Source organism: Dendropsophus ebraccatus, chromosome 1 (genome assembly GCF_027789765.1).
Source record: "Dendropsophus ebraccatus isolate aDenEbr1 chromosome 1, aDenEbr1.pat, whole genome shotgun sequence".
In the NCBI taxonomy this organism is placed as follows: Eukaryota; Metazoa; Chordata; class Amphibia; order Anura; family Hylidae; genus Dendropsophus; species Dendropsophus ebraccatus.
This window is the reverse complement of record NC_091454.1, coordinates 159,145,431-159,172,005: the sequence shown is the minus strand read 5'-3', so window position 1 is coordinate 159,172,005 and position 26,575 is coordinate 159,145,431. Positions and strand designations below refer to the sequence as shown.

Genomic DNA, 26,575 nt, shown 5'->3' with positions numbered 1-26,575 from the left:
TAAATTTCACCGATAACCCGATGCCTACTAAGCAGTATACAGGCTGATTCAGCACTTGCGTTGAAGCATATGCATTTATATTCCAAGAAACACTATTCCTTATAGGCTTTGGAAAAATTTCAGTACTGAGCAGAAAGAAATACTAACTACAACTGAGAAAGGTACCGAGTGATTGTTGTTATTAACCAATAATGTAAACTATTTAGGACTCGTGCCCTAGATTTACCAGGACTTATATACACTCTTACAGGATTCTGGAGCAATTTCTAACCTTATGTCATTACTACACCAGTCTAAGTCTAGCACTTAATCAGATGGCATCAAAGCCAGCACCCTGCATGCACATAGTATATAAGGCTGAACGTGTCTGAGAACAGAAGATGAGGGACCATGCATGAAGGCCAGATTAACCAAAGGAAGATTAACCCAATGCTGAGAGCGCTGTACAGATGTTCTCATATTACATCACAAGATCACTGCATAATAGATCTATAACAGCTAAGAACCATGGGATTTACAACGGCTGAGGACAGGCTTGGAGATTTTTTTTTTTTTTTAGGATCAAGCATTGATTCCTTTCAGTTTCTCACAGAGAAGGCAATTGTGCCTCAATGACTAGAGATGACAGTAAAGGCCCATCTACATGGGCCAAAGGAGGACACAATAATGAGCGGCAACCTCGCTGAACGGCAATTATTTAATGAACCTTCAAATGGCTTAATTCCAGGCTGGACCACACAAACGATCACTGGATCCTATCAATGTTGATCGCCCAATAATTGGGCCATGTAAAAGGCCATTATGATGAATCTGTCAGGTGCAGTTCATGTTCCAAACTGCTGACACTTAACATTCATATATCTATATATGCTTCTAGAATGTAGAAAAATGCTTTTCTAGTGCAAAGTATTCTGGTGCAAAGTGCCAGAGAGGCTTTCCCAAGACCCTGAAGTGCAGTAAGCTGTAATGCTTCCTGCCCCCTCCCTTTTAGGACTCCTTGCTTCCAGCTGACTGCTAGTAAAGAAAGGAGTCAAGTAAAGATGGGAGGGAGATGTAAAGAGTCATTCCAGCCTGCTTTTTCTGTGCTTCCATAATGTAGAGAATTGCTTTTATTCTCCTGTACAGACATATGAAAGGTACCACGTGTCTCCTTGACCTAACAGCTATCTAACACTGTCAGCATATTATAGTGCTTATAGCCATCTTAATGTGAATGTTTTTTGTATTTCAGCATTATTAAAGCAAATCTGTATCACCCAACACCACCCCTAAATCTCTGGTACTGTTCGGTAGTTCTTCTCAAACCATGCCTGGTCCAGGGAATCCATGTCCTAAGGCCTGCCGAAGATAAAGATCCAGCCCAGGGGAGTGCCAACAAAGAAGAAAGGCGGAGAGGGTCTGCAGTCCTAGGGCACAGATGCCCTAGGCCCTGCCTCTTTGACACCCTGCCTCACCACAGAGCCAGAATAAAACATGTTTTCACCCAAATACCAGCACCATGAGAGAAGGGGAGCTCCGGACCAGGCATGGATTGAGAAGAACTACTGAACAGTGCCAGGGCTATGGGGGCGGTGTGGGGCGATAAAGATTCACTTTAAAAAAAATAGGTTTGTACTGTCAGTACCTTGTAACTTGTCTTCCCAACAAAAAAGTGTTATACTGTACTGTTTCTGTTATTTTTTGCTGAATATTTACAAATAATTGTACAGTTAGGGACACACCCACCTTACCCTGTTTGGGCAGATTATGCAGGGACAACGCTACTGGACAAGGATTTGTGACACCCAGTTGGCAATTATTCATTAATTTCTATGAGCACCAACAGTACAATAGAGATTACATAATAACTATTACTGGTTCAATAAAAGAAGCACATTTCTAATGTTTATTAAACCCATGCACTTTTATTATAATCTGGTAGCATTGGTGGACATTTTTTGAAGTTTGACTTACAAAAACTTGTACCATTTTCCCTGACCTTACATTCCAAGCGACACCACTACTGGCCCACCAGCTCTCCTGTATACTGACCAAATTTTTTCAATATATATGGTGATCCATAACCCTATATACATTCACAGTCACTGCACAGATTTACCCTTTGCCACACTGGTTTCTCTGTTCGTTTACCACAGTGAAGCACATACCTGAAACACTACTCTTGATTTCTCCAGTAAATACGTCCTCATATGAGCACCAATAATCCGATACCTCTTATCAAAACCAATCTCTATGTATTTTCCAAAGCGACTGCTGTTGTCATTCCTTGTAGTCTTTGCATTTCCAATTGCCTGTAAAAAAAAAAAACAAAAAAAAAACAAAACATAATTCCCAGGATAAATAAAGCACAATGAATATGGGGAACGTAAGCTAAATTACTTTTCTGGCCTTATGTAAATTAAGCCTCATAGTGTAATTAAAGTTATATAACTTTCTAATACACTTTGGATGGATTAACTATGTACACCAGTTTTGTGGAGAGAATGAAAAAAAAAATTATATATATATATATATATATATATATATATATATATATATATATATATATATATATATATATACACACACACACACACACACATATAAAAAATATATCCAGCATATTTCACAAGTGCATTGACTGCCTAGAATTTTATCAGCACCAGTTTTGACCTATAAAAACCTTTTTTATGCCTCGGATCACAGCATTCACCCTACTAGCGTCTGGTAAGAGTGGGTGATGAAGATGCTTGATAAATGATTTTGCATTGGAAAAGAAGAAATAACGCAGTAAAATACTGTATACAGGCTTTTATAGACCTTCTCTTTTTTCCCCTGCTTTTAGCCTAGACAATATGCCACATTGCTGGAATATCCAAGTGCGGTTAAGACCTTTTATCTGGCCTTATTCTCATTATCGGTGCTGACTTAAGCATTAATAATCAGAAGGAATGTATAAATTCCACAGATCTAGGTTTAGCTACTAATTGGTTCATACATTTATCCGGGTGACCCTCTCACCTAGGCAAAATGGCCTTAAAATTCTCAAAACTCAATGGCAGCGCACAACATACCCAGCAAAGACACAAAGGTGGCATCATTTGCAAATGTATAAAACTTGACAGACATATGACTTTTTTCCCAACCGTACTGTGTAACTATGTATTGTATAATGAAGCTTGTAAATGACTCATTCACAATTTTATGTAACTGAAATGACTACTATAAAACGCATATTTACTGGAATATATTGCAAGACATTCAGAACGCTTAAAGCTGTCATCTTAAGCATCAATCACATCACAATTCAGACTACATTCCTAGTAGACCATCAAAGGGTAGTTCCATGTATATGGCAGCATGCCCATTTACTTTAATAGGCCAAACAGTCCGCTATGTTTGGTAAGTTTCCCAAATGTATACGTTTTGCAGGACTTAAAACGGTGTACATGTGACATGTTATTTGTGGTTTTACATAGGAAAATCTATGCTGTCATAGTGCACCAGAGATCGTAAACTTGGCTCTGCTATATCTGTAGGTTGTTGGAGGAGAAGGACAGAAAACACTCAGGGTGTAGAAATTGTGAGGATGGGTGCTATGGTGATAGAATCAAGGCATAATTCAGACAACCCCCTCCTGCTTCTAGACAAGAGACAGTGTTATGACTTGTCTTTCCATGTGATTCTTGGTTTGCATGTAAAAAAACCATAATCAAATACATTATTCTCTATGGCAACTCCATACAAGAGAAGATAGTGAGTGTCTGCCACATGATAGGTATTTCTGTATGTCTACATTGTTCTTATATCCAATCACGAGGGGGGCTTTAAATATTTTATTGTCTGTGGGGTTCTGGGAAAACATACACGAGTATGCATGTGAATAACAGCAATCATTTCCTGGCCTCTTTTATTGACCAGGTTAATGGTGGTCACTGACCCAGTCAGCCCTGTGTATCTTTTAAGTGCAAGTTTACAACCAGCACTTAGTTAAGTGAATAAGGGTCAAAACCATGAACTATTGATGAAAGTGGGACAGCTGCACAAGGCAATACATGACACACACATGCCTGTTAGATCAATCTATGTTAGCTAGGGCTCCTATGTATATTCACTATTACACAATGTAAAACTTAGGAAGTCAAGTTTATAACTCTGGGATTACATTAACATTATTCCATGTAGTTTTATGGGTGTGCTTTACACCATGTTCAGGAAGTCTGTGACTTCTGGCCCTGTTGGAATCCACTCAGAGAGGGTAAAGGGAATGTGGCATCAGAACATTACCTTGTTTTTTTTTTTTTTTAATGTTGGCCATTTTTCCATTAAGCTATCTATTTTATACTGGCCGCTAGGCCAGACCTAATATTAAGCTAACACTTCCTATTCCGTACTGATCACTTTCCAGCAGTGCCCTTCCTATCATCACAAACAGGAGTACAGTGACTACAGGTACTTTCATCTTATACAGATGGATCATTTTGTGTTACATATGGGCAGAGTTTAATCTTTGACCTGCTGCAAAGAGCCCAAATAATCCTGCCATAGCATATGTTCACAATTTAGCTATTTATCTATATTGGTTAAATCCCCACCATCCAATCTGCAGCATAATATCCGCAGCACATTAAGTACATGTGAACCTACCCATATAGTGTATTAATAATAGAATACTATAGTGTTATGGGCAAATAATGGGTTGACAGGTCTGTTCTTACAGAATGGAAGGTAATAAACTCACTAAAAGGTGACTAGGAGGCCTGGTCTTGTTATAGAGACATTTCACCTTGATTTTCTTACCAATCAGAGACATAAGGAAGCATAAGAAACTAAAGCCAATGTGTGATACACCATAACGATAGACACATCCATATCCTATTGACAACTGTTATGTGAAGCACAAAGCACCATGTATTCTGAAAGCACTGAGCCATGACAGACAACTCTGATCAGTCTTTCACCCCATGAGAATCTGGTCATAAGACAGTGTTTATCAGCTGTAGTCCATGTCAAACACACAGCAGAAGAATGTTCTTTACACAAGAATGAATTCAACTATTTTCTCAGGGCTAAGGAAGGATTTCAAATAAAAAAAAAATAAAATGGTGGCCGGAATATCCCTTTAGCAGGTCTATAAACCTGAGGTTCTTAGTGCACATTCTAAAAAATTGTGTGCACTGACTAGTAACACCACAATAACCTTACCCCAATGAGTCTCTACAATGCAACAGATTTAAAGTAACACTGTCCCCCCTTTTTGCATTTTGACTTCTCTACACAGGTGTAAAGGGTACATTTTGCAGTTTTCATACAATATTTTATATCATAATTCATGGTGCTTGTTCCAGGTAAAAGTGATCTTTTATCATCTGTGGATTGTGCTACCTGGGCAGGGTTTTATAGCCGCAGCGCCACTTAAGGCCCTATTCCACGGGCCGACTTGAGGAGCAAACGAGCGCTCTCATCGCTCGTTTGCTTCTCGTTCCCCGCTCACTGCTGCCAGGGAGCTGCCCGGGTGATCGCTAGATCGTCCGGGCAGCCCATAGCATACAGCAGCGTCTGCTGCCGCCGCTCCTGATCCACGGAATGACGACAGCAGATCGTTGCTGTATCAGTCGTATGTTTTTCAACATGTTGAAAAACAAATGACTGCAACGATCAGCCGACATGAACAATGTCGGCTGATCGTTGCCTTCTATTCCATGGGACGATTATCGGCCGTGACGGCCGATATCGGCCGATAATCGTTCCGTGGAATAGGGCCTTTAGCCCTGCCCACATCACTACCATAGGCCCTGTCCTACATGACGCCATCTGGGCATAGGCCCCGCCCCCCACCTTTGATGCCCATTGGTATAGGACGACCTAGAGGGGTGGGGCCTAGATGGCTATGATGTCAAAGAGGCGGGTCTATGGTGGTCATGTGGGCAGGGCTTAGTGGCGTTTCAGTCGAGAAGCCCCACCCTGGTGGCACAATCCACATATGATAAAAGATCACTTTTAACTGGAAGAAGCACCATGACGTATCATATAAAATAAGGTGGGAAAACTGCTAAATTTACCCTTTACACCTGTGTAGAGAAGTCATAACGCCTTTGGGCCTAGGCCTACAAACAGACGACAAGTCTGTCAACTAGGAAAGATAATATATCTCAATGCAGCTATAGCAAAGGGGGCAGATGTATCCCCTATGGCTTTGAAATGTGGGACAGATCAATCCAAGAAATATTGGGAATGAGCATTGCTGTGTGAAGTCTATTCCCTTCTGTGATTAGTACAGTGAGAACATGGCCTAGCCAGGGCATTATTAGGACAAGAATACATCTATAGGGGACATAGTAAGAATGGCAAACATTTATTTATCAGTACTGCTACATGAATCAAGAAGTGTATCAAAAAGCTCAGTTTTCCACTAATGGCCGTGTTCTGGAGAGCAGTCACCCACAACCGGGAGGACTATAGTTATTCTTCAACAGAGGAAACATCTCATTTCTCATTAACACGTATGGCGGGGTATAGTGATGCTTCAGCAGTGAGGACAGTGTAGGGTGACAGCATGCATCCAGCTTAGCAAGACCTTGAAACGTATTAATAATTAATGGCGTACACTGCATACACCCTATGAAATCAGTCGCTGAATATGACCCAGCACTACGCACTGGTAACTAATGTTGCCAACTTTAGAGCACCCACATCCATCTAATCTGTGGCCATTTGTAGCAGGAGTGGCAGTTCGTCCGAATACAGCAGATAATTGTTTTGTGTAATAAGGTCTTTAGTTAATGAATGACAGCTGTTTGTCTACACATTCACACAGGAAAGACTGTATACACTGACTGATTAGGACCGCCCACTTGACTCCCACTTGAAGTCCAGAATGAGAAGGGATTTCATTGAAACAAATTTGCTTTAAAGGAATAATACTGTAACATTTAATGCATCATTTCTGATAAGCCACATACAGAAGTCACCTACCTCCATGATGGGATTAGAAGCCAACACCTTTTCTTCCACATTTGCTTCACTATCAGACCCACTGACTGTGGCAAAGTACCTCATTGCATATTTAGCGGACACCGTCTTTCCAGCTCCAGATTCCCCACTTACAATGATGGACTGATTTCTTTCATCCCTGTGGGACACAAATTAAAAAAAATATTTAAAGTGTTGTTTTATAAAAATGACAGTGGCATAGAGACATGGCAAAAGTTTTGATCAGTGGATGTCTGGCAGCTAGAATCAGAAAGAAGAAGCACACAGCGTAAAACTTCTCTTCCTGTCTAGTAGCATAAGATGGGCTCCATAGAATTGCAGTAAAATCCAATTCCTATAAAATACTTTTACAGAGTGCTGCCTATAATAATTTAGCTGCATACTGGGGAGAGGAAGCAGTGGACTATCTGTAAGTCCCAATTCACACAAACTATAATAAAAGATGACAATGCTCCTTCTATCTCTATAAAAGCCAGTACATCACAGAAATATACGGGACGGTCTTACTGTTTTAGTATGTCACAAACCTCATGTACAGAGGTGTTTCAAAAATCAACATTTTAGTCAGCACGGTGTCCACACGCATACTGATGGCAATAAAACTGCTAAACGGCTGTGCCTACTCCTAGTACCTACACAGCAGTGCCCATTAGTGCAGCCATAAAGCAGTACCAGCACAGTAATGAACAAATAACATGGAGCTGCCAATGTCAGTCTGCCTACTACAAGAATTGCCTATAAAGCTGTGCCAGCCACATAAAAGCAAGCACAAAGCAGTAAGCACAGAATTGCACCAGACACAGAGTTCCTATGACACAACACACCTGTCTCCAGCATTGCAGTCTACGTCACCAAAAGGCATTACAATGAGGGCGTCCAACCAGCAGCTACTAGAATGTACTATTCCTTCTGTGCCAAACGCTACAGTCCGAGATCGGAATTAGACTACGCCAGTAAGCAGAAAAGGTATCTATGACTGATGTCTTCTATTAGGGAAGTGGCACTTTAAGGCAACGCCAGCAGCAATCCTGAACACTTGTTTGGCATAAGGTTGTTGAGTCATAAGCCACACAAGTATATATGGACCCCATGTGACCCTCCCAAGGGTATATACTGTAGTAATCATTTAATGATCCCAAATATCCTAAAGTTAATGTCACATAGTTACAATGCTTGAGTTAAACATGAATGTAACAATGGGAGGGTGTGCCCATAATGTATATATAGACAACCCAAGCTCTGTCCCCACTGTCCCCTTTAGGCTAAATAATTAAAAATGTAAATGGTTAAAGGGGTTGGAACATTTATAGTAAAAGTGCCCAGTGTACAGTATTAGTAAGTGTACTCACTGCCCTTAGGCTAGGTTCACACTGCGTTTTCAGCATCCGTTTAACGGATCCGTTTTTTTTAACGTCCAGAAAAATAGGGTCAGCAACGTTTTTTGGTCCGTTTTGGTCCGCCAAAAAAAACGGATCCGTTTTTTTTTATAATGGAAGTCAATGGAAAAACGGATGCACACAAATGAATCCGTTTTTTGCAATCCGTTTTTCATGCGTTTTTTGAAAAAAACGGATGCGTTAAACGGATGCTGAAAACGCAGTGTGAACCTAGCCTTACTGACAGCAGCTCCCTGTGTACTTCATAGAGCTAAAATCAGACTCCCCTCCTTCAGGCTGTGCTGCCCTGCTCTGTGGCGAGTCTGTCCATAAGATGGCCGACATGGAGGAGCATGTGACCATGCCCTACCCCTCCAGTGTCCACCATAGCCATATACAGGCTCAGTGTTGGAGGAGCATGTGACCATGCCCTGCCCCTCCAAGTGTCCAACACTGAGGCTGTATATGGCTATGGTGGACAATGGGAAGTGGGACATGGTCACATGCTTCTTCATGTCGGCCATCTTATGGACAGACTCTCCACAGAGCAGGACAGGACAGTCTGGAGGAGGGGAGTCTGGTTTTAGCTCTATGAGGTACACAGGGAGCTGCTGTCAGTATATACAGTGAGTACAGTTACTAATACTGCACACTGAACTATTTTACTATAAAGTGACCAACCCTTTAAATCTGACTTGTGATGTATTATTCCTGAACCCAGGTCTCTCTTGAGTAAGATATTAACCGTTTCCTGTCCAGACTGCTTGTGTTAGAATAACATTATCCGCACCCTGTAAGAGCAATGCCATCCAAGCTGAACACCTGCTGAATCATTACCAGAGCTGACAGCGACAGAACAGGGATGTGTCAGCATAACACGAAACAGAAGACAAGCCCAAGGGTGCAGTTATGATCCCTGCAGACCGTACACATAACAGTATCTAATAAGCATAAGCACTGCCTTTGTAGGCATCATGTGCTTCATTCTCGTATAAAGAAACAGACATTGTGCCCAATACTATCACAAGGGGACAAATCTGTAATTCTGTATTGAAGTATCATCTAACAGGCAAAGCAATAGAAAACAGAAGCGTTACATGAATATGAATAACAGAGCTCAGGCCTGTAAACTAGGTTGTGAGCTAAAAATATCGCTTACAAAAACTACTCTTGATGTGATGCTCTCGGCTCACAGTTACGTCATGGATGGAAATTTAGCTCAGCGTTAATTTCTGGAGCTTCTTCGTGCATCTAAGCAACAAATCTATTTAATAGCTCATGTATTCCCTTGTTGGAACAAGCTCAACTCGCAATCACCCTTTCTCCACCCCATTTCCCAGATGATCTAGTAATGATTCTACAAGCAGCCCTACAAAACACCTGCAATGGATCAGCACATACAAGTGAAATGGATAACAACTGAGCATGAAAAAATTAAAAGAATAAAATGTTAATATGAAACAGACCTGGCCATTTGTTTATATGCTTCTTCTGCCACTGCAAAAATATGAGGATCCATGTCCCCCATATTCTGCCCACTGTATGCATTGATGATATCGGCTCCATAGATGGGTAATTGCTCATAAGGATTAATCGCTACAAGCACTATGCCTGAAAAAAATGGGACAATTAGTATAAAACACTAAATGAAGCGTAAATAACTTGATGATCGGTCATGTTCCCGCTGTTCTGTCATGAGAAACAGGCATCAACGTTATCACATGTAAGGAATTTCTGCTCTTCAAGTTGCAGGGGAAACCAAAATCTCGACAGCAAAAAGTCTCATAATAACTTATAATAATGGTAAAACATAGTTAGGTCGGAAATAAATACTAACACAGTGGTGCTTGAAAGTTTGTGACCCCTTTAGAATATTAAATATTTTTGCATAAATTTGACCAAAAACTACATCATAGTCATGAAAGCTTATCGTGTTCTTGTTTCTTTTTTATTTTTTTCTTTCTCTATGAAGAAAAGGCGTGGCTCAGACAAACTTGTAAAACTTGGTCCACTAATTAATTGCTGCAACATATTCTTGGCTCAAATTATATATGAAGGTAGGTGGAGTAAAGAAACACACCAATACAGCAGAAATCATCATACTGGCCCAAATGTATCAACAGACGTGCACTAATATAGTATAGTATATATACAGGTATAGCGCAAACTAAGTTGTCTAAGTAGTCATAAAACCACAGGTAAGAGTAAATTTTCCCTCACTGTCTAAAAAAAAAGACCACTGTCATTACCTTCCCCAGGAGTGGTCGACCAACAAGGTTCACTCTAAAAGCAAAGCGTACAATAGTCTATTAGGTGACAAATAAACCCAAGGTGACCTTTAAGCAACTAAAGGCTAATGTCAATATCCATGAATCCATCACTAGAGGGAAACTGGTTTGCAAGTAAAGGCCCTATTTCACAAAACGATTATCAGCCGTATTCGGCCGATAATCATCCCGTGGAATACGAGGCAACGATCAGCCGGCATCGTTAATGTCGGCTGATCGTTGAAGTCATTTGTCTTTCAACATGTTGAAAGACAAACGACTTATATAGCAGCGTTCTGCTGCCTCCACCCTGTGGAACAGGAGCGGCGGCAGCAGACCGCCGCTACTCTATGGGCTGCCCGGACAATCAGCAATCACCCGATCAGCCCCGCCCCCCCCCCCCCCCCCGGACTCATCCATCCACTCGCTGCTGCCGCATGTAATATCGGCAGCAGCGAGCGAGGAGCAAACGTTTGCTCCTCAGAGTTGGGCTGTGGAATAGGGCTTTAAAAAGCTTCTGCTCTCCAAAAAGAACATTGCTGGCCATCTGCAGTTTGCCAAAGATTTCCTAGACAAGCCAGAAAGCCAATGGAACAATATTTTGTGGTTGGATGAGCCTAAGGGACCTTTTAGAGCTTGTTTAGCAAACAACATGTGAAATAGGCGTTTAGACTACAAAAAGTAATTAAAAAGATCTATTTATTGCACGATAATCGCCCAATGTAAAAGGCCACTAAAACTGAGCTTTTTGGTTTAAGGGCTCATTCATTCAGCTGTGATACTGATTACTATTAAAGTCTATGGCATTACATTCTCACAGCAGATTTTCATTCCACTGCAAGAATATAGTACCATAGTCTTGTAAAACTTAGATATTTAGCTTCTGTGATGTTAAAAATAATAAAAAGACCATGCTTACCTGTCTGCACTCCCCCAGTGCCCTCCGTCGAGGTCTCCAGGTTCCCAGTGACGGTCTGCACAGCCAATCACTGCACTGTTCTGCCGCAGCCATAAGTCGACTGAGTAGGCCATCACTGAGCAGGGAACCTAGAGACACCGGCAGGGGGCACTGGAGGAGCACAGACAGGTAAGCATGGTCTCTTTATTATTTTTAACATAACAGCAGCACTATATCTAAATTTTTCAAGGCTATGGCACTATATCCTTGCAGTGGAATAAAAATCTGCTGCGAGATTGGAGTGCCATAGACTTTATTAGTATTTAGTATTGCAGTAGATTTTACTGAGAAACTTGCAGTGTAAAATCTTCCGTGCTATGGTACGTGTGAACATACCCTTAATGAGAATTATTACATTTGAGAAAAGGAAAACGCTGCATTCCAGCATAAAACCAAACCTCAAACCACCTGTGAAACACAACGGTGATATGGTTGAGGCCTGGTTTGCTGCATTTGAGCCAGGATGAATTGCTATCATTTATGCAACAATTGATTCTGAATTACAAGATTAGACTGAATTCAAGCACCACTGTAGATATAGATAGTGGCACAACAGGGGTTGATTCACTACAAGAGGACCCCACCCATGTGCCACAATGGAGAGCTGTTGTACAAGAATCGCTATCACTCGCTATCCATTACATGGATGGACATGTATTCAAACTTTCAGGCACTGGACGGACCATATTTTATTTTTTCTAGTATTAATATAAACCACATTATAAAATTTTAATTCTGTGGACAATGTGTGACCCACAACCACAATATACCCCATGACATTGACGAAGCACCTGACCAAGAAGGTCTAATAAACTAGGATACATTCTTGTAAGCATGCAGCTAGACCTAGTCAACTCATGTACATCTATGTGATTGACGGAAGCCATTACAATTAACCCCATGGATATATAACAGACCTAACCGGAGGTGAACATATGTATCAGTATAGAATAAATGAGGTAAAAGAACATAATGCAGAAACAAATGCTTGGTGACAAATTACAATGATCCTGTGCACACTCACCGCAATAGGTGTATATTAGCTTGGAGTCTATAAAGCGGACTTTGAGGTTGTGCAAGACGGCTGGTTCATGGAGATAACTTAGGGCAGTGAGGTCATTTTCTCCTACAAGGATATCAGGATTTCTCAATGGTGGCAATTCCTTTTTTTTGGCATCTAGACGATATTCTAAATCCTTTGAGGAAAAAAAAAAAAAAAGCGGAAACAGTTTATAAAACTCCCAGCAGCTGAATATTTTAATCACTGAGAGCTCTTTCAAGGCGGCTTCTATTATACAAACACGTTTACATACATAATATAAAAAAAAAAAAAAAAAAAAAAAAAAAAAAAAAGTAATAAAAAAAAAACCCTCAACAATCACACCTTTGCTAATCTGAAACCTGACACCTGAAGAGAGTAAGTTTACATTTTTCAAGTATAATGGTGCGTTTACACAGACAAATTTATCTGACAGATCTTTGAAGCCAAAACCAGGAACAGACTATAAACAGGGATCAGGTCATAAAGGAAAGACTGGAATCTATCCTCTTTTCAAATCCATTCCTGGCTTTGGCTTCCAAAATCTGTCAGATAAATCTTTCTGTGTAAACGCACCATAAGTGTTCATTGGGTGGGCTCAATTGCTGTAAGTGCTCACTCCTTCCCTGCTCTATCACAGTCCTAGTCCTGCACCTTTCTCTTTCTTGATTTACTGTCCCCTTGCTGTCCAACATCATCCTAGTACTGAGCATACTGTAGAAAGATTAACAATCGGGATGGAGGGAACTTGCAACTCAATGGCACACTACAAAAAACTTAGATATACTCTGATAATTGGTTCATGCTGTAAATTAATAATGGCATGACTGAGTAGTAGGAGGTAGGACTCATCTCTAGTAAGATACTGAGTACAACTTTATCTATTAGACAAGATGTAAGTCTGCCATTTATACAAAGTTAGATTAGGAGACTCATAAAGATGTTCTGCAACACCTGCTGAACTGATGCAGGCATTTTTGGCCTCCCAGGTTTCTGCAGCCACGTATTTCAGCTTTCCAGAGCTGGTCTTCCTTCTCTAGGGTATGTGCACACTGCTGAAAAGTGACGGAAACTCCGTCGCGTAATCTGCCGTTCACGGACTGCAGCGCACGTCTCCTTGAACTTCATCATTCTTTGGACGGATGACAGAATACGCCCGTGCATAGAATGGAGTCTATGACACGGGCGGAGATGCGCGCGTCCGGCGCAGTCCGCGAGTGGGTGAGAGCTGAGAATTTTGCGAAGGAGTTTCCGTCACAATTACTCAGTGTGCACATACCCTTAGGGCCGGTTCACACTGAGCAAACACGGCGCAATTCCGCGGCGGAGCTGTCTGCCGCGGAATCCCGCCCTGCTCAGTGTGCTGCTTTAAGTGAATAGGAGAGCGCGTGCCTGTCCGCTGCCGCCGCTCTCCATTGAAAGATGAACATGTTCATTTATTCGGAGAGCTCTGCCGCTGAATTGCGCCGTTTAGGGTGCATGCACACTAAGGAATACGCACGGAAAGGCCACTGCGGATTCCGTCACTGGCCCCTGCTCGTGGCAGCACGCATTTCCTCCCATGCCATAAAGACCATTTTGTGTACGGGCCGATTCCACTGTCTGCCAAAAGAATAGACAAGTCAATTCTTTCGATGTACGGCGGAATCCATCTGTGCCTAGAACGGAGTCTATGGTACAGGCGGAGATGCGTGTGCCCGCGAGCAGGGGCCAGGGACGGAATCCGCAGCAGCCTTTACACGCATATTCCGTAGTGTGCATGCACCCTTAGTTGGTACTGACAGAAATGTGTAAATTAGCACGTTAACAGCACTGGGGGCGTTCCTCAGACCCCCAGAGCACCGTATGGCTCGTCCGCTTCCTCCTTCGGTCACCCCTATCTAAGCATATTTAATTATGCATAAGCAGGCCGGTCTTTAGGTAGGCATGACCATAGGAGGAGGGGGCTCTGAAAGGCCAATAAATGCCCCAAGTGCTCCTAACGCACTCATTTACATATTGCAGTTTGATTAAAGTTATCAAAAACAGCGAGACCGACTAAGGAAAGATGATCAGCAGCGCTGGAAAGCTGCAGGGAGCTGTCAGCAGGTTAGCTTGCATAAATCTGCTGATAGTTTCCCTTCAAGTGTGACATCTTCCACCCTTCATAGTCCCACTGGCATCAAGATCCTGATCGCCAGATTCGATATAGTGTTGAATCAGAGAAAATACGTAGACGCCCAGGAGCTGTAATTGCATGACAAGTTATAGAGTTACTGTGTGTCCTGGCCAAATAACATTTACATTTTATAGATCAATGAACCAAGCCAAACGTCCTTCTGCATCTGACTCCTTTTTAGGACCCCAGGGTAGGGGAGATATGAAGAACTAGTAGCCAAAGCTGGAAAGAGAAGCCAAGATTGGTCTCCAAATGTTCTGGGGTCCAGCCAGATCTGATCCAAACAGTCTCCCTATGACCCCATGTTGCAAAGTTATGACCCTTCTAAGGATTTTATGGGTTTTGCTTTCAGTTCAAGGAGGAGAGACTTGGAATTGTTCTGCAGGGTGGAAAGCTGGCATGTCTGGCAGGTATATGTTCTGGGAGCTTGTTCTTCGTCCAAGGGAGGTCTACATGTTCAGGGAGGTATATATCTTGTTCAATGAAATCCTTTCTAACTCTGTGTTAAAGGAGTTAAACCAACAGTGTTACTCAATGATAGGATAACCCACTGGGCTCCTAAGCATGAAAATTAATAAATTATACTGAATCTTTTCCCATAAAGATATATATTAATCTGGTCAGCACCTTCCGCTCTATAACGTGTTGCTAATAGCCTAGGTAGCATTTTCATGGTGACAGATTCCCTTTAAGGGTGCGTTCACATGTATAGGATCCGCAGCAGATCTGATGGTGCAGATTTAATGCTGTGTTCAGTTATTTAGATCAAATCTGCTGCCTAACTGCACCATCAAATCCGCTGCAATACAGTATGTGTGAAGCTACCCTAAGGGTGCGTTCAGATGTAGAGCAAATACATTCTGGGCCATCAAATCTGCTGCAGATCCTGTACGTGTGAACGCACCCTAAATGAATATTCTCATTATCAAGTTATTTTTGGGACCCCTCTTATCCAGTGAACAAACGTCCCACAAAAAATCCCAGTAGTTGGACGTCCATCAACCTCCTACGTATCTTATATCCCCTGTAACACTTGATAATGAGAATACCCCTTTAATCCTGGTTACTGTTTGGTTTTATGATGAGGCTTATTGTTTAACTGATCTTTAATAAAGACGGACATGGCTAATTCACCTCCAGACAAGAAGCTGCATTCTTATATTTTTTAATTATTTATTGATGCGGTTGTTTCATTTACAGCGTGTGATTTATAATCCCATATATAGAATCTAATACATTTACAAGCTAAACAGATGATTTAATGAATAGGAGAAGGCCACAAAAAATAGGGCAGCCGAGAGCAAGGGCACAGCTCGGAGGGGGGCAGGTAGGTCATGAGCCCTATGTGCTGTGGGCCAGGGGAGGGGGCATTAGGCTTCTCTGTATGTAGATACAAAAGGCTAGGACAGCAAACTTTTGCCTCAGGTGAATGAAGGCCTAACATGCACCTCTGGCTGAGTGTTGTGGCTCACACAGATCATGTGCACAGCTCATAGGCAGTATGCTTGTCAGGTTTACTAGGAAGAGTCTTTGAAAATATGCCTGCCTAAAATAAAATACTACTGCTAAATTATAGATTAATATAATAAAGCCATGTGAGAAACATGTATGATATATTACTCCTGACAGGTCTAGTAATGATGATACAGTGCTATTATATAAATGGTTTACCAAACGTATCCTGGGTGGTGCTAGTGTGTTAAAGAGTCCAGGTGTCAGACACCAAAGAGGCAACCTTTAAAGGGCTTGTCCCATTAAAAAGAATATGCCTATTTAGGAACAGCAACAAATTCCAAACAAAAGAATCAAGAGTATCATTTATATGTATAATGCTGCACCACCTGGTGTTCAACTGGTATAGCAATATGCATGTCCATCTAAAGAATGAAAGCGGATTGTCATTTATATAAACTTTTGGGATGTTGTCCAAGCATGTCAAAGTTTAGATCACACTGGGTAATTTGTTATAGCCAGATAATGGATTGATGGAGAGCATCAGTCAGATTGGGCAGGCGGCCAGGGACTGAAGCATTCTGCCACTTGTTTCTCCCAGCTACAACAGCGGTCTGGACAACATGTCAACAGTTTATAAAAAAATGACATTAACACTTTAAATGCTGGTAAACAAGCAAGCTCAGTCACTCTACCTACATTCATGTCTCTGCATGTGATTCTCCATTCATATAGCTTTCTGCCTATTTGGGAGGGATCACAGCCTTTGCAGTAGCATGGCAGTATAGTTAAAACAAAAACTCCTCAGTTTGTTACAACTGTAAAGCTGGACTGGAAAACATGGCGCTACAAAAACATGGCCACTTTTCCCCCTACTGTTGTCTCCAGTTCAGGTGCGGTTTGCAATTAAGCTCCATTTACTTCAATGGAACTGAGTTTCAAAACACCACCCAAACTGGAGACAAAGTGGCCACGTTTTTGTAGCGCTGGGCTTTGGGGGGGGGGGGGGGGCTGGGGACAGTAGCTAATGGGATAAGCACTTTAGGGCTAGGTTCACAAAATAAAATACAAGCTAAAAAACGACCGTCATTTTGAGTGGACAGCTGTAATCAATTATGGCCATAAGTTTATATGGTGCACTGACGGCCAATTTCCCAATAACTTCAACGGAGTGCATTATTATACTGAAAACAAGGCTGCACTCTTACCTCAAAATGTTTTTACAGTGTGTGAGCATAACCTAAAGGTTATATACTGCAAGACTGTGTAATTGTTTCACATCATTCTTGCTAGGTCTACTGACATGCTATTACCTTGCCTCGCTCTTCATACACTTGTACCCTCGGCCACTGGAGCTCATTTTCATGCTTATGAGAAACAAACTTTCTATGTGTTTAGCTTTTAATTTTTGCTATGCAGACACTCTATACCAGGGATGGGGAACCTTCAGCCCTCCAGCTTTTGCAAAACTACAATTCCCATCATGCATGATGCAAACCCATTTCTATAGGTGCCACTCTTCTCACACATGACAGACTGAAAAAAAGCTGAAAATTGCAAGGCATCACTACATCCAAGCCAGCATCTCAGTGAACAAGAGTTTTAACATACCGAGCCTTCCTCTAATCGTAGGTGAAGAACAGTGTCTCCTGGCTTATAATCTTTCTGAATCTCGGCAGACTTCCATACCTCTTCTGGATCCGGGATCCATACCCGGGCATGCTGAAATAATAAAAGGAAGAGATGATTTAGGACCTCATAAGCCAGCTTTATGCATTCTGGTCAGTTCAAATTAATATGTCGGTTATTATAACCTGCAACTCTTCACCCTATTTAAGTACAAATGATCAAGAAAAACAACACTTTTTTGTAATAGTGACACCAAAGAAAATACAGAAGAGAAATTGTTGACAAGGCAGTTGTCTGATGGACGCATAAGAAGATGCAGAGCTGTTCATTCCCGACTTGCTGATAGCACAAAGCTTTGCTTCCAGCGCTGGAGACAACAGCATCTATAAAGATACCTCATCTCCAGAGCTGCAGAATGAATAAATGAGACCTAAAAGTCTGTCCAGACTACATACTAGACGGCTGGGTAGCAATCAATTGACTCCTCTTCCCGCTCCTGCATCTCCTACTAGCAAACAATAGCAATACTACATTGCAAAATGATTTATTTTTAGCATTAAAAGTGCAAAGTTTGTAGTGTACCATGTTTGTGTGCACAGCTCTTAAATCTGTATCCACCAACCTACCCCACCAAACCGCTAGTACCATCCATTTGATGAGAGTAAATCTGCCCCGGTCATGTTTTTTAAAAAACGCCCGATGCCTAGAGATTAAAAGATCATTTTTTTTGCTCTCACCAAGGCACCAGGCGCATTTTAAAAGACAAGACTGGTAAGGATTTACTCTCATGAAACGGATGGTACTAGTGGTTTGGTGGGTGGGATGGTGGATACAGAGTCACTTTAAAGCAAGATGTGTATATAGTGATATCAATATTAGGAATGCCACTGGAACATTTTCTCCATGCTGAACACTGCACAGGTGCCTTAATGATCCAGCCCATGTGCCAGGCTGCCACAGGTGGGGAATAGTAGGCAATCTGCCTGGAGCATTCCTAATGATGAAGAGGGTGGAGAGGAGGGACGGAGGAGTGGTGCAAAGATAGGGCACAGATACTCCCGTTTGGCACAGGGCTGCAAGTTTAAAAGTTGTTTTTTTATGACAATAACTGCATCCCCTGCCGAACAGACCACAGGACAGATCTTGGATTAAAAGCAGCTATCCGAAGGTACAAGTGGTTTGGGTGGGGGGGTCAGATTGTGGGTACAGAGTCATTTAATATTTTCTTGGTAATGCAGAAGCTTTTGCAGCCAAGAGGTAATAAACAAATGAGAAATATTATGAGAAATATTATAGTCATTGATAATACAGCCAGTACCAAATCTACAGTTATTCCAGTTATTCCAACATGGGCCACAGCCATAGATGTAAGTACAGCGACACTGAGGCCCATAAGGCTTCATGGGAAATGTTATTAAAAGTAAAATAACTGAACCTAGTAATACAGGGACATGATAAGACATGCACACTAAGCTGTAAAAAAAAAAAATTGCTGGACACATGAGAAACTTGCACATGATAGTTAGAAGCAAAAGCATTGAAGATACAATATTATTTAAAGGGGTTTTCCAGCGAAAAGCTTTTTCTTTCATATCAACTGGTGTCAGAAAGTTATACAGATTTGTAATTTATTTCTATTAAAAAATCTCAAGTCTTCCTAAACTTATTAGCTGCTGTATGTCATGCAGGAAATTTTGTTTTATTTCCAATCTGACACAGTGCTCTCTGCTGACATCTCTGGCCGAGACAGGAACTGTCTAGAGTAGGAGAGGTTTTATATGGGGATACATAGAAAACAGAGACAGAGTTCCTGTCTCAGCCAGAGATGTCAGCAGAGAGCACTGTGTCAGAATGAAAATAAAAGAACATTTCCTGCAGGACAGATAGTAGCTAATAAGTATAGGAAGACTTGAGATTTTTTTAATATAAGTAAATTACAAATCTACATAACTTTCTGATATCAGTTGATTTAAAAGAAAAAGCTTTTCCCTGGATAACCCCTTTAAATTAAAGCACGTGAGAACCTACAGCATGTTTGAGAAGTTCGGCTCCAGCAAATATTTATAGACAACATTATATACCTCATGATTGAACAGACAGAACGGTCATAATTTGCAGATACTTTGTTACATTCAGTCAAATAGATAGCCATCTTATGACGGTTAGAGAGGTTTCTATAACATACTATTCACAGCATGTATAAGAAAATCCCATTTTAACTCTAGGCGTTCATATATCATGTAAAATAACAAGGATCCTAGACGGCTGAGGTAAAGGTATTTGTTGGGGCCAGGTGTCATGATGCCTGGGGGCTAGTGAAGTACACAAGAATTGGCTGACAAAACTGAATCTTGAGATTTAACAGGCCAACCAGAAAAAGGAGATCAATCGAAATGCAACACCTGTGTTTATAGCACTCCAAATATACAATAACATGGAGTAAATAGGTAACCATTCATTTAAAGGGAAGCTGTCAACTAGAAAAGGTGTCCCAAATTGCTTAAAGGGGTTATCCAGTGCTACAAAAACATGGCCACTTTCTTTCAGAGACAACACGACTCTTGTCTCCAGTTCAGGTGCGGTTTACAAATAAGCTCCATTCACGTCAATGGAACAGAGCAGCAAAAACTCTGGCCAAGCTGGAGACGAGAGTGGGGCTGTCTCTGGAAGAAAGTGGCCATGTTTTTGTAGTGCTGGATAACCCCTTTAAATGGCTACACAACTATGTAAGTAGGGACTATCTGTACCTTTATAGTAGTTGTACGAGGCAGCAGGAATGGGCTGACCTAGAGGGGGGGGGGGGGCTTAGACCTCTAGGACAGCTCATTCCAATGGCCGCCATGGGGGCAGTGTCTAGACACTGATGACGCTGCGGATGTGGGCGGGAACCAAGTGGCGCTGCAGCCGTGAAGCCCCATCCAGATGGCACAATCCACCAACCATAAAAAGCATTTTCCACTGGATCAAGCACCAAAAAATCTATTATAAAACTGAAAACTGCACAATTTCGGCTTTACAGCTGTATAGAGTAATCCTAATACTGTGTTACTTTAAATTCACTAAATGCTATAATACTGCACTTATGATACTTCAGAGCAAAATTTTATTTTTTTTGTCTTTTCTAGCTGACATTTTTCCTTTACCATAACTTTAAAAGCTGAAAAAAATTAGAACATCGAACTGGCAGTAGTATTATTATTATATACCGATAGTAGCGATACCCCAGAAGTAGCCATCTAGCTGCCTTTATCAGCTATAAATGATTTTTCCATTGAAGAAAAGTGGGGACATAGGTATTTGATGCACTGCCGATTGTGCAAGCTTTCCCACCTATAAATACTGGAGAAGTGTGAGTGAGTCAGAAAAGTCAAACCTACACTGTATATAGCACAGATTCACACTGAAGAGAGTAGAATTCTTGTGAATTTCAGTGCAGAATATGACCAGATGCCCTGCTTAAATTTGCATGAAATTCTGTAGCGTGATTTTGCAGAATTGAGTATATTGTGCTCTCTGCCCCCTCTTCCCCTTCTGTCTACATTGTCGGCGACTTATCTTAAATCCACTGCAGTGTCTGATCTATGACAAAAACAAGGCGATGTATTCAAAGCCATACTAGCTTAATTCAAGTGACAACGCAGTACTGTACATAGTCCCATGGTTTGGTGACATTCTTTCGGAAATCCCAGAAAATGTAACTTCCTCATACCAGAAGTAACTTTTAGTAGAAGATATAAAAGGTTTATGTTGCTTGTGTTGTTTTCTTGTCCTTCCTCTATGGTGGCAGATGTGAGCACCAAAACCAGGGAGGATATAAGGACAGTGCGGCCTTTCAGCTGCAGACAAAGATCACTTCTGTCTGCTGATGGGAAGTGATGCTGCACATGAGCCTCGCAGTATCAGACTCAAATTGCAGCAAGGTTTACATAAATTATTCTCCATGTTAACACCCAGAGCTAACATACATCTGCGTACAGGATCAGATGATGACAGAGGAAGATGTGGTGAGATCATCTCAACAACTCCCAGGCTTCTGCAATGTTACCACAGGCAGCGAGATCTCACAAGTATCCAGGAAACACAAACTAATCGGATGCATAGAAATGTTATCTACACTTATCTTCTACCATAATATGCAGAAACTGTCATGTATAGGAAGTCAACCAGTTCCCTGTACTGTACAACATGTAAAGGGACAGTAAAGGCATATACATTTATTTTATAAATCACCAGTATTTTTTTTCAATACACAAGTGTATTTCTGCTACAGTCTAATTGTATCAATGATTCTGCATCTTGACATATGCCAGTTGTATGCTGCTCTTCCTGTGTTTTCCCCCCTTGGAAAGTGTATATGTTGACTTTCTGGAATTCATAATAAGGCATTTGTATGACTGACAAGTTTGACAATTACTGTACATACAGCCAATGTTCAAACTGCATTTGTATTTTGTTACTTGTGTCCAGCATCCTGGTATGTAACATACCCAACTCCTCTAACTGGAACGTCATGTACCCGGCTGATGGACTGCCCGCTCAGCCAGTCAGTGACTCCAGTGGTGTCCTGCTCCAGTCACTGACTGGCCGATCAGGCAATCCACCAGCCGGGTACGTGATGTTGCAGCCGCAGGAGCTGCAGAAGGGCGGTGGCTGTCAGATATTGTTAAGGCAGTGCTACATGGGCACAGAAATAGGTAGGTATACCTTTTAAGGTTCCTGCCCCCCCTTTGCTGCCTCTGATTTTTTTAGTTTCACTTCTAGTTTGACTTCTCCTTTAACCCCTTAAGGTCAATGCCAATTTTCATTTTTGAGCTTTTGCCTTTTCCACTTTATGTTTAAAAGGCCATAGCATTTTTTCACCTAGAAACCCACATGAGCCTTTATTTTTTGGGTCACTAATTGTACTTTGCAATAACAGGCTGAATTTTTGCATAAAGTACACTGCGAAACCAGAAAAAATTCAATGTGTGGTGAAATTGAAAACAAAAAAACGTATTTCTTTTATTTGGAGGGTATTTGTTTTTACGCCATTCACCCTGGGGTAAAACTGATATGTTATGTCATGTTCCTCAAGTCCTTTCGATTCAAATGACATGTATAACTTTCGTTATGAATAAATCTGACTATGTAGACCAAGTGGAAAAATTACTAAGTGATACATCAGTTTACTTACCACTCACATATAATCCAACTAAAAAATTTAGTGAGGAACTAGGTAAAATTGCCACCCATGGTTTGAACTTGGGCATTCTCAGTAAAAAAGAATCAGAATATTTAATAGTTGATCAGCCTATTACCCCCATATTGTATACCCTTCCAAAAACGCTCAAAGGTATGAATCCACCTCCCATGCGTCCCAATCGTTTCCAGCACTGGTTCACTGCTGGAGCGATTGTTAGAGTGGTTGAATTGTTTATTACAACCTATGGTAAAACGGGTACCAGGATATCTACAAGATTCTAGAGATGTTTTAACCTCTCTTAGTGACGTGACATGGCAGCCAGAGTGGCACTGGCTTACATGTGACGTCACTTCGTTATACACCAGCATTCCCTGGCAAGTAGCATTACAGGCACTGCAATTCCACTTAGAAAAATATGGCAATTATACAAAAGACCTAAATGAGTTCATTTTAGAAGTTACATCCTTCTTACTTAGTCATAATTTTTTCATGTTTGATCGGAAATTTTTCCTACAACGAAGTGGAGTTTCTATGGGAGCTAGACACTCCCCTTCACTAGCAAATCTGACTGTCATTTTGGGAGGAACATTTTGTTTTTTCTAATGCCAATCCTTTTTGTTTGCACTTACAATGGTACAGGAGATTCATCGATGATGTCATCATCATTTGGAACGGTGATGTGTCTCCCGTACCATTGTTTGTGGAGTATTTAAGTTCCAACAACTATAATTTAAAATTCACTTACAATTTACAAAAAGAAACAATTGAATTTTTGGACTTACAGCTACAGGGCACACCTTTCTGTAGTATACAATTCTCCACATATCGCAAACCCATATCGGGTAATACTGTATTGCGGGCAGATAGTAATCACCCAGCACATACAATTCGTGCCATTCCTGTAGGTGAGCTAACTAGGCTCAAAAGGAATTGCACGAGTAACGAGGTTTTTCTTAAAGAAACCGCAATGTTGGAACAGAGGCTGAAAAAAAGAGGGTACGCAAACCATTACCTCAATAGAGCCAAACACATAGTATCTAGGAAAAGTCGTAACATCTTAGTAAAACCCAAACAAAATACATCTTGCCCTAAAAAAAGCACGTCCAAACCAGTACTTTCCATGGTATATACACCTGCTTTTAATCAAATCAAATACATAATAAAGAATCACATTCATATTTTGATGGAGGATGCCAAATTGGCAGAAATACTAGCACAGGGCTGCGCCATTGTCCCCAAGAGGGCTAAAACATTGGGAGATATGTTGTCACCAAGCCTTATTGTAACCGAGAAAAGGATTCCCACTTGGCTACAAAAACATGGTTTTTACAAGTGTGGAGGCTATCCTTGTAGAACGTGCACATATGTCAAACCATGTACCACATTTTATAATAATTCGAATGACAAACAATTTCTCATTAAACAAAGAATGGATTATAACTCCACCAATATCATTTATGTCATTGAGTGTTCATTGTGCAATATCAAATATGTGGGGTGTACCACACGTAAAATGAAAATACGCACATTGGAACATCTCAATGACATAACTGGTAACCCATTACGAAATAAATCAGGTGCCTCTGCACATTTTCTACATTGCCATGGTGGTAGATGCGATGGTTTCACTGTCTATGGCATAGAAAAAATAACACCGAAAATAAGAGGAGGGGATACTGAAAAATTTCTTAGAAATCGGGAGGCATATTGCCAATTGAAGATGGGTACCAGAGCACCAGAAGGAATGAATGTACGTAAGGAACTTATGTATCACTATTGATAAATTATGGAATGCAAAATTATTCTTTATTATTAGATATGTAAATATCATTTTTCCTTCTTACATTCTTTATGCCTATGCACCATTTCACAAACACACGTTCATGTAAAATAATAAATATAAACATATCGGGATAGCTATCTATGAAAAGTTTCTGCTTAGATGCAGTTAAGACACTATTCACATAGTTTAGTCATTACCGCACAGAAGTGTGCTTGATATCCGACATGTATCCATTTAACCATTATGGAAAAAATTGTATTTATTTATGCCGTTGTTTATGTTTATGTTTGTGTTTGGGTCTTTATATGGTGCATGAACTTCCATATTCCCATCTCTCATACAATCAGGTAACCGCATTTTTTGTCCATGTGTTCACAACATTTGTTATTAGTTCTTTTAATTGTATTCCTCTATTCACTTGTATGTACACCTGTATGGTGACTATTTAAGGAAGGTAATGAGGGGGAGGCACTAGGTGAACAAGAGTGCGCATGTGCTCGAAACGCGTCTAATCTGTGGGGTCACTGCCTGTTGGTGTTCTGCTGTTCATTGCAACATTACTGAATAAACGAAAAACTTCTTTGCCAAGTGCTGGACTGTTGAACTTTTCCTTCAGTATAATTTTCATTGTATCTGATGGCTTGCAAAAAATTCAAACTATTGTTAACAAATATACGTTCCTTAAATACGCTCTATTCCCAGGCTTATAACGCTTTTATCCTTTAATCTATGGGGCTGTGTGAGGTGTCATTTTTTGCACCATGATGTTTACTTTCTATCGGTACCTTGATTGCACATATACGACTTTTTGATCACTTTTTATTAAAAAATTTTCTGGATTTGATGCGACCAAAAATGCGCAATTTTTCACTTTGGAATTTTTCTGCGCTGACGCAGTTTACCGTGCGAGATCAGGAATGTAATCAAGTAATAGTTCGGGCAATTACGCGCGTGGCGATAGCAAACATGTTTATTTATTTGTTTATTTATATTTATACAATGGGAAAAGGGGGGTGATTTGGACTTTTATTAGGGGAGGGGATTTTTTATTGATAAAAACACTTTTTTACTTTTTTTTTTACAATAACTGTAATGTCCCCTGGGGGACTTGTATATCCACAGCAATGATCTCTCATAGAGATCAATGCTGTGTATATACACAGCAAAGATCATTGTAATCGGTGATAGATTGCTATGGCCTGCTGCAGGACGCAGCAATCTATTGCCAAGCCGGGATGACGATGACGCTGAGCCCCGGCACGGGCAGAAGAACGGATCTTCCCCCCGCGATGCGATCCGACCCACTAGACACCAGGGAGATTATGAATGAAGCACTTCAATGCAGCTGTCAGGTTTGACAGCTGCATTGAAGTGCTTAAATAGCAGACGCGACGACGGGTCCCGCGACGGCTAATAGAGGCACTGCCCGGCTGCAGATTGCAGCCGGGTGTGGTGCCGTTCACAGCGGGACCCCTCTCTGAACACCCCCCCGGCACCATGACGTACCAGGTACGCTAAGGGTTAAAGGAGATGTCGGGCGAAAATTTTTATTAAAGTATTGTATTGCCCCCCAAAAGTTATACATATCACCAATATACACTTATTACAGGAAATGCTTATAAAGTGCTTTTTTCCCTGCACTTACTACTGCATCAAGACTTCATTTCCTGGATAAAATGGTGATGTCACGACCCAACTGCCAGAGCTGTGCGGGCTGTGGCTGCTGGAGAGGATGATGGCAGAGGGATGCTTAGTGTCC

At 41.1% G+C, this 26,575-nt stretch overlaps 1 protein-coding gene across 4 annotated transcripts in view; it reads right to left on the bottom strand.

The window, feature by feature from the left end:
- Positions 1-26,575, bottom strand: part of MYO5A (myosin VA) — a 113,908-nt gene that overhangs the window by 45,045 nt on the left and 42,288 nt on the right. For all 4 annotated transcript variants that reach the window (XM_069982707.1, XM_069982716.1, XM_069982724.1 and 1 more), the window contains exons 2-6: positions 17,834-17,944; positions 12,598-12,769; positions 9,815-9,959; positions 6,955-7,111; positions 2,148-2,291 (exon numbers count right to left, since the gene is read on the bottom strand). In XM_069982707.1, the coding sequence (XP_069838808.1) occupies positions 2,148-2,291; positions 6,955-7,111; positions 9,815-9,959; positions 12,598-12,769; positions 17,834-17,944 (729 nt within the window). The remainder of the gene's footprint in view (positions 1-2,147; positions 2,292-6,954; positions 7,112-9,814; positions 9,960-12,597; positions 12,770-17,833; positions 17,945-26,575) is intronic.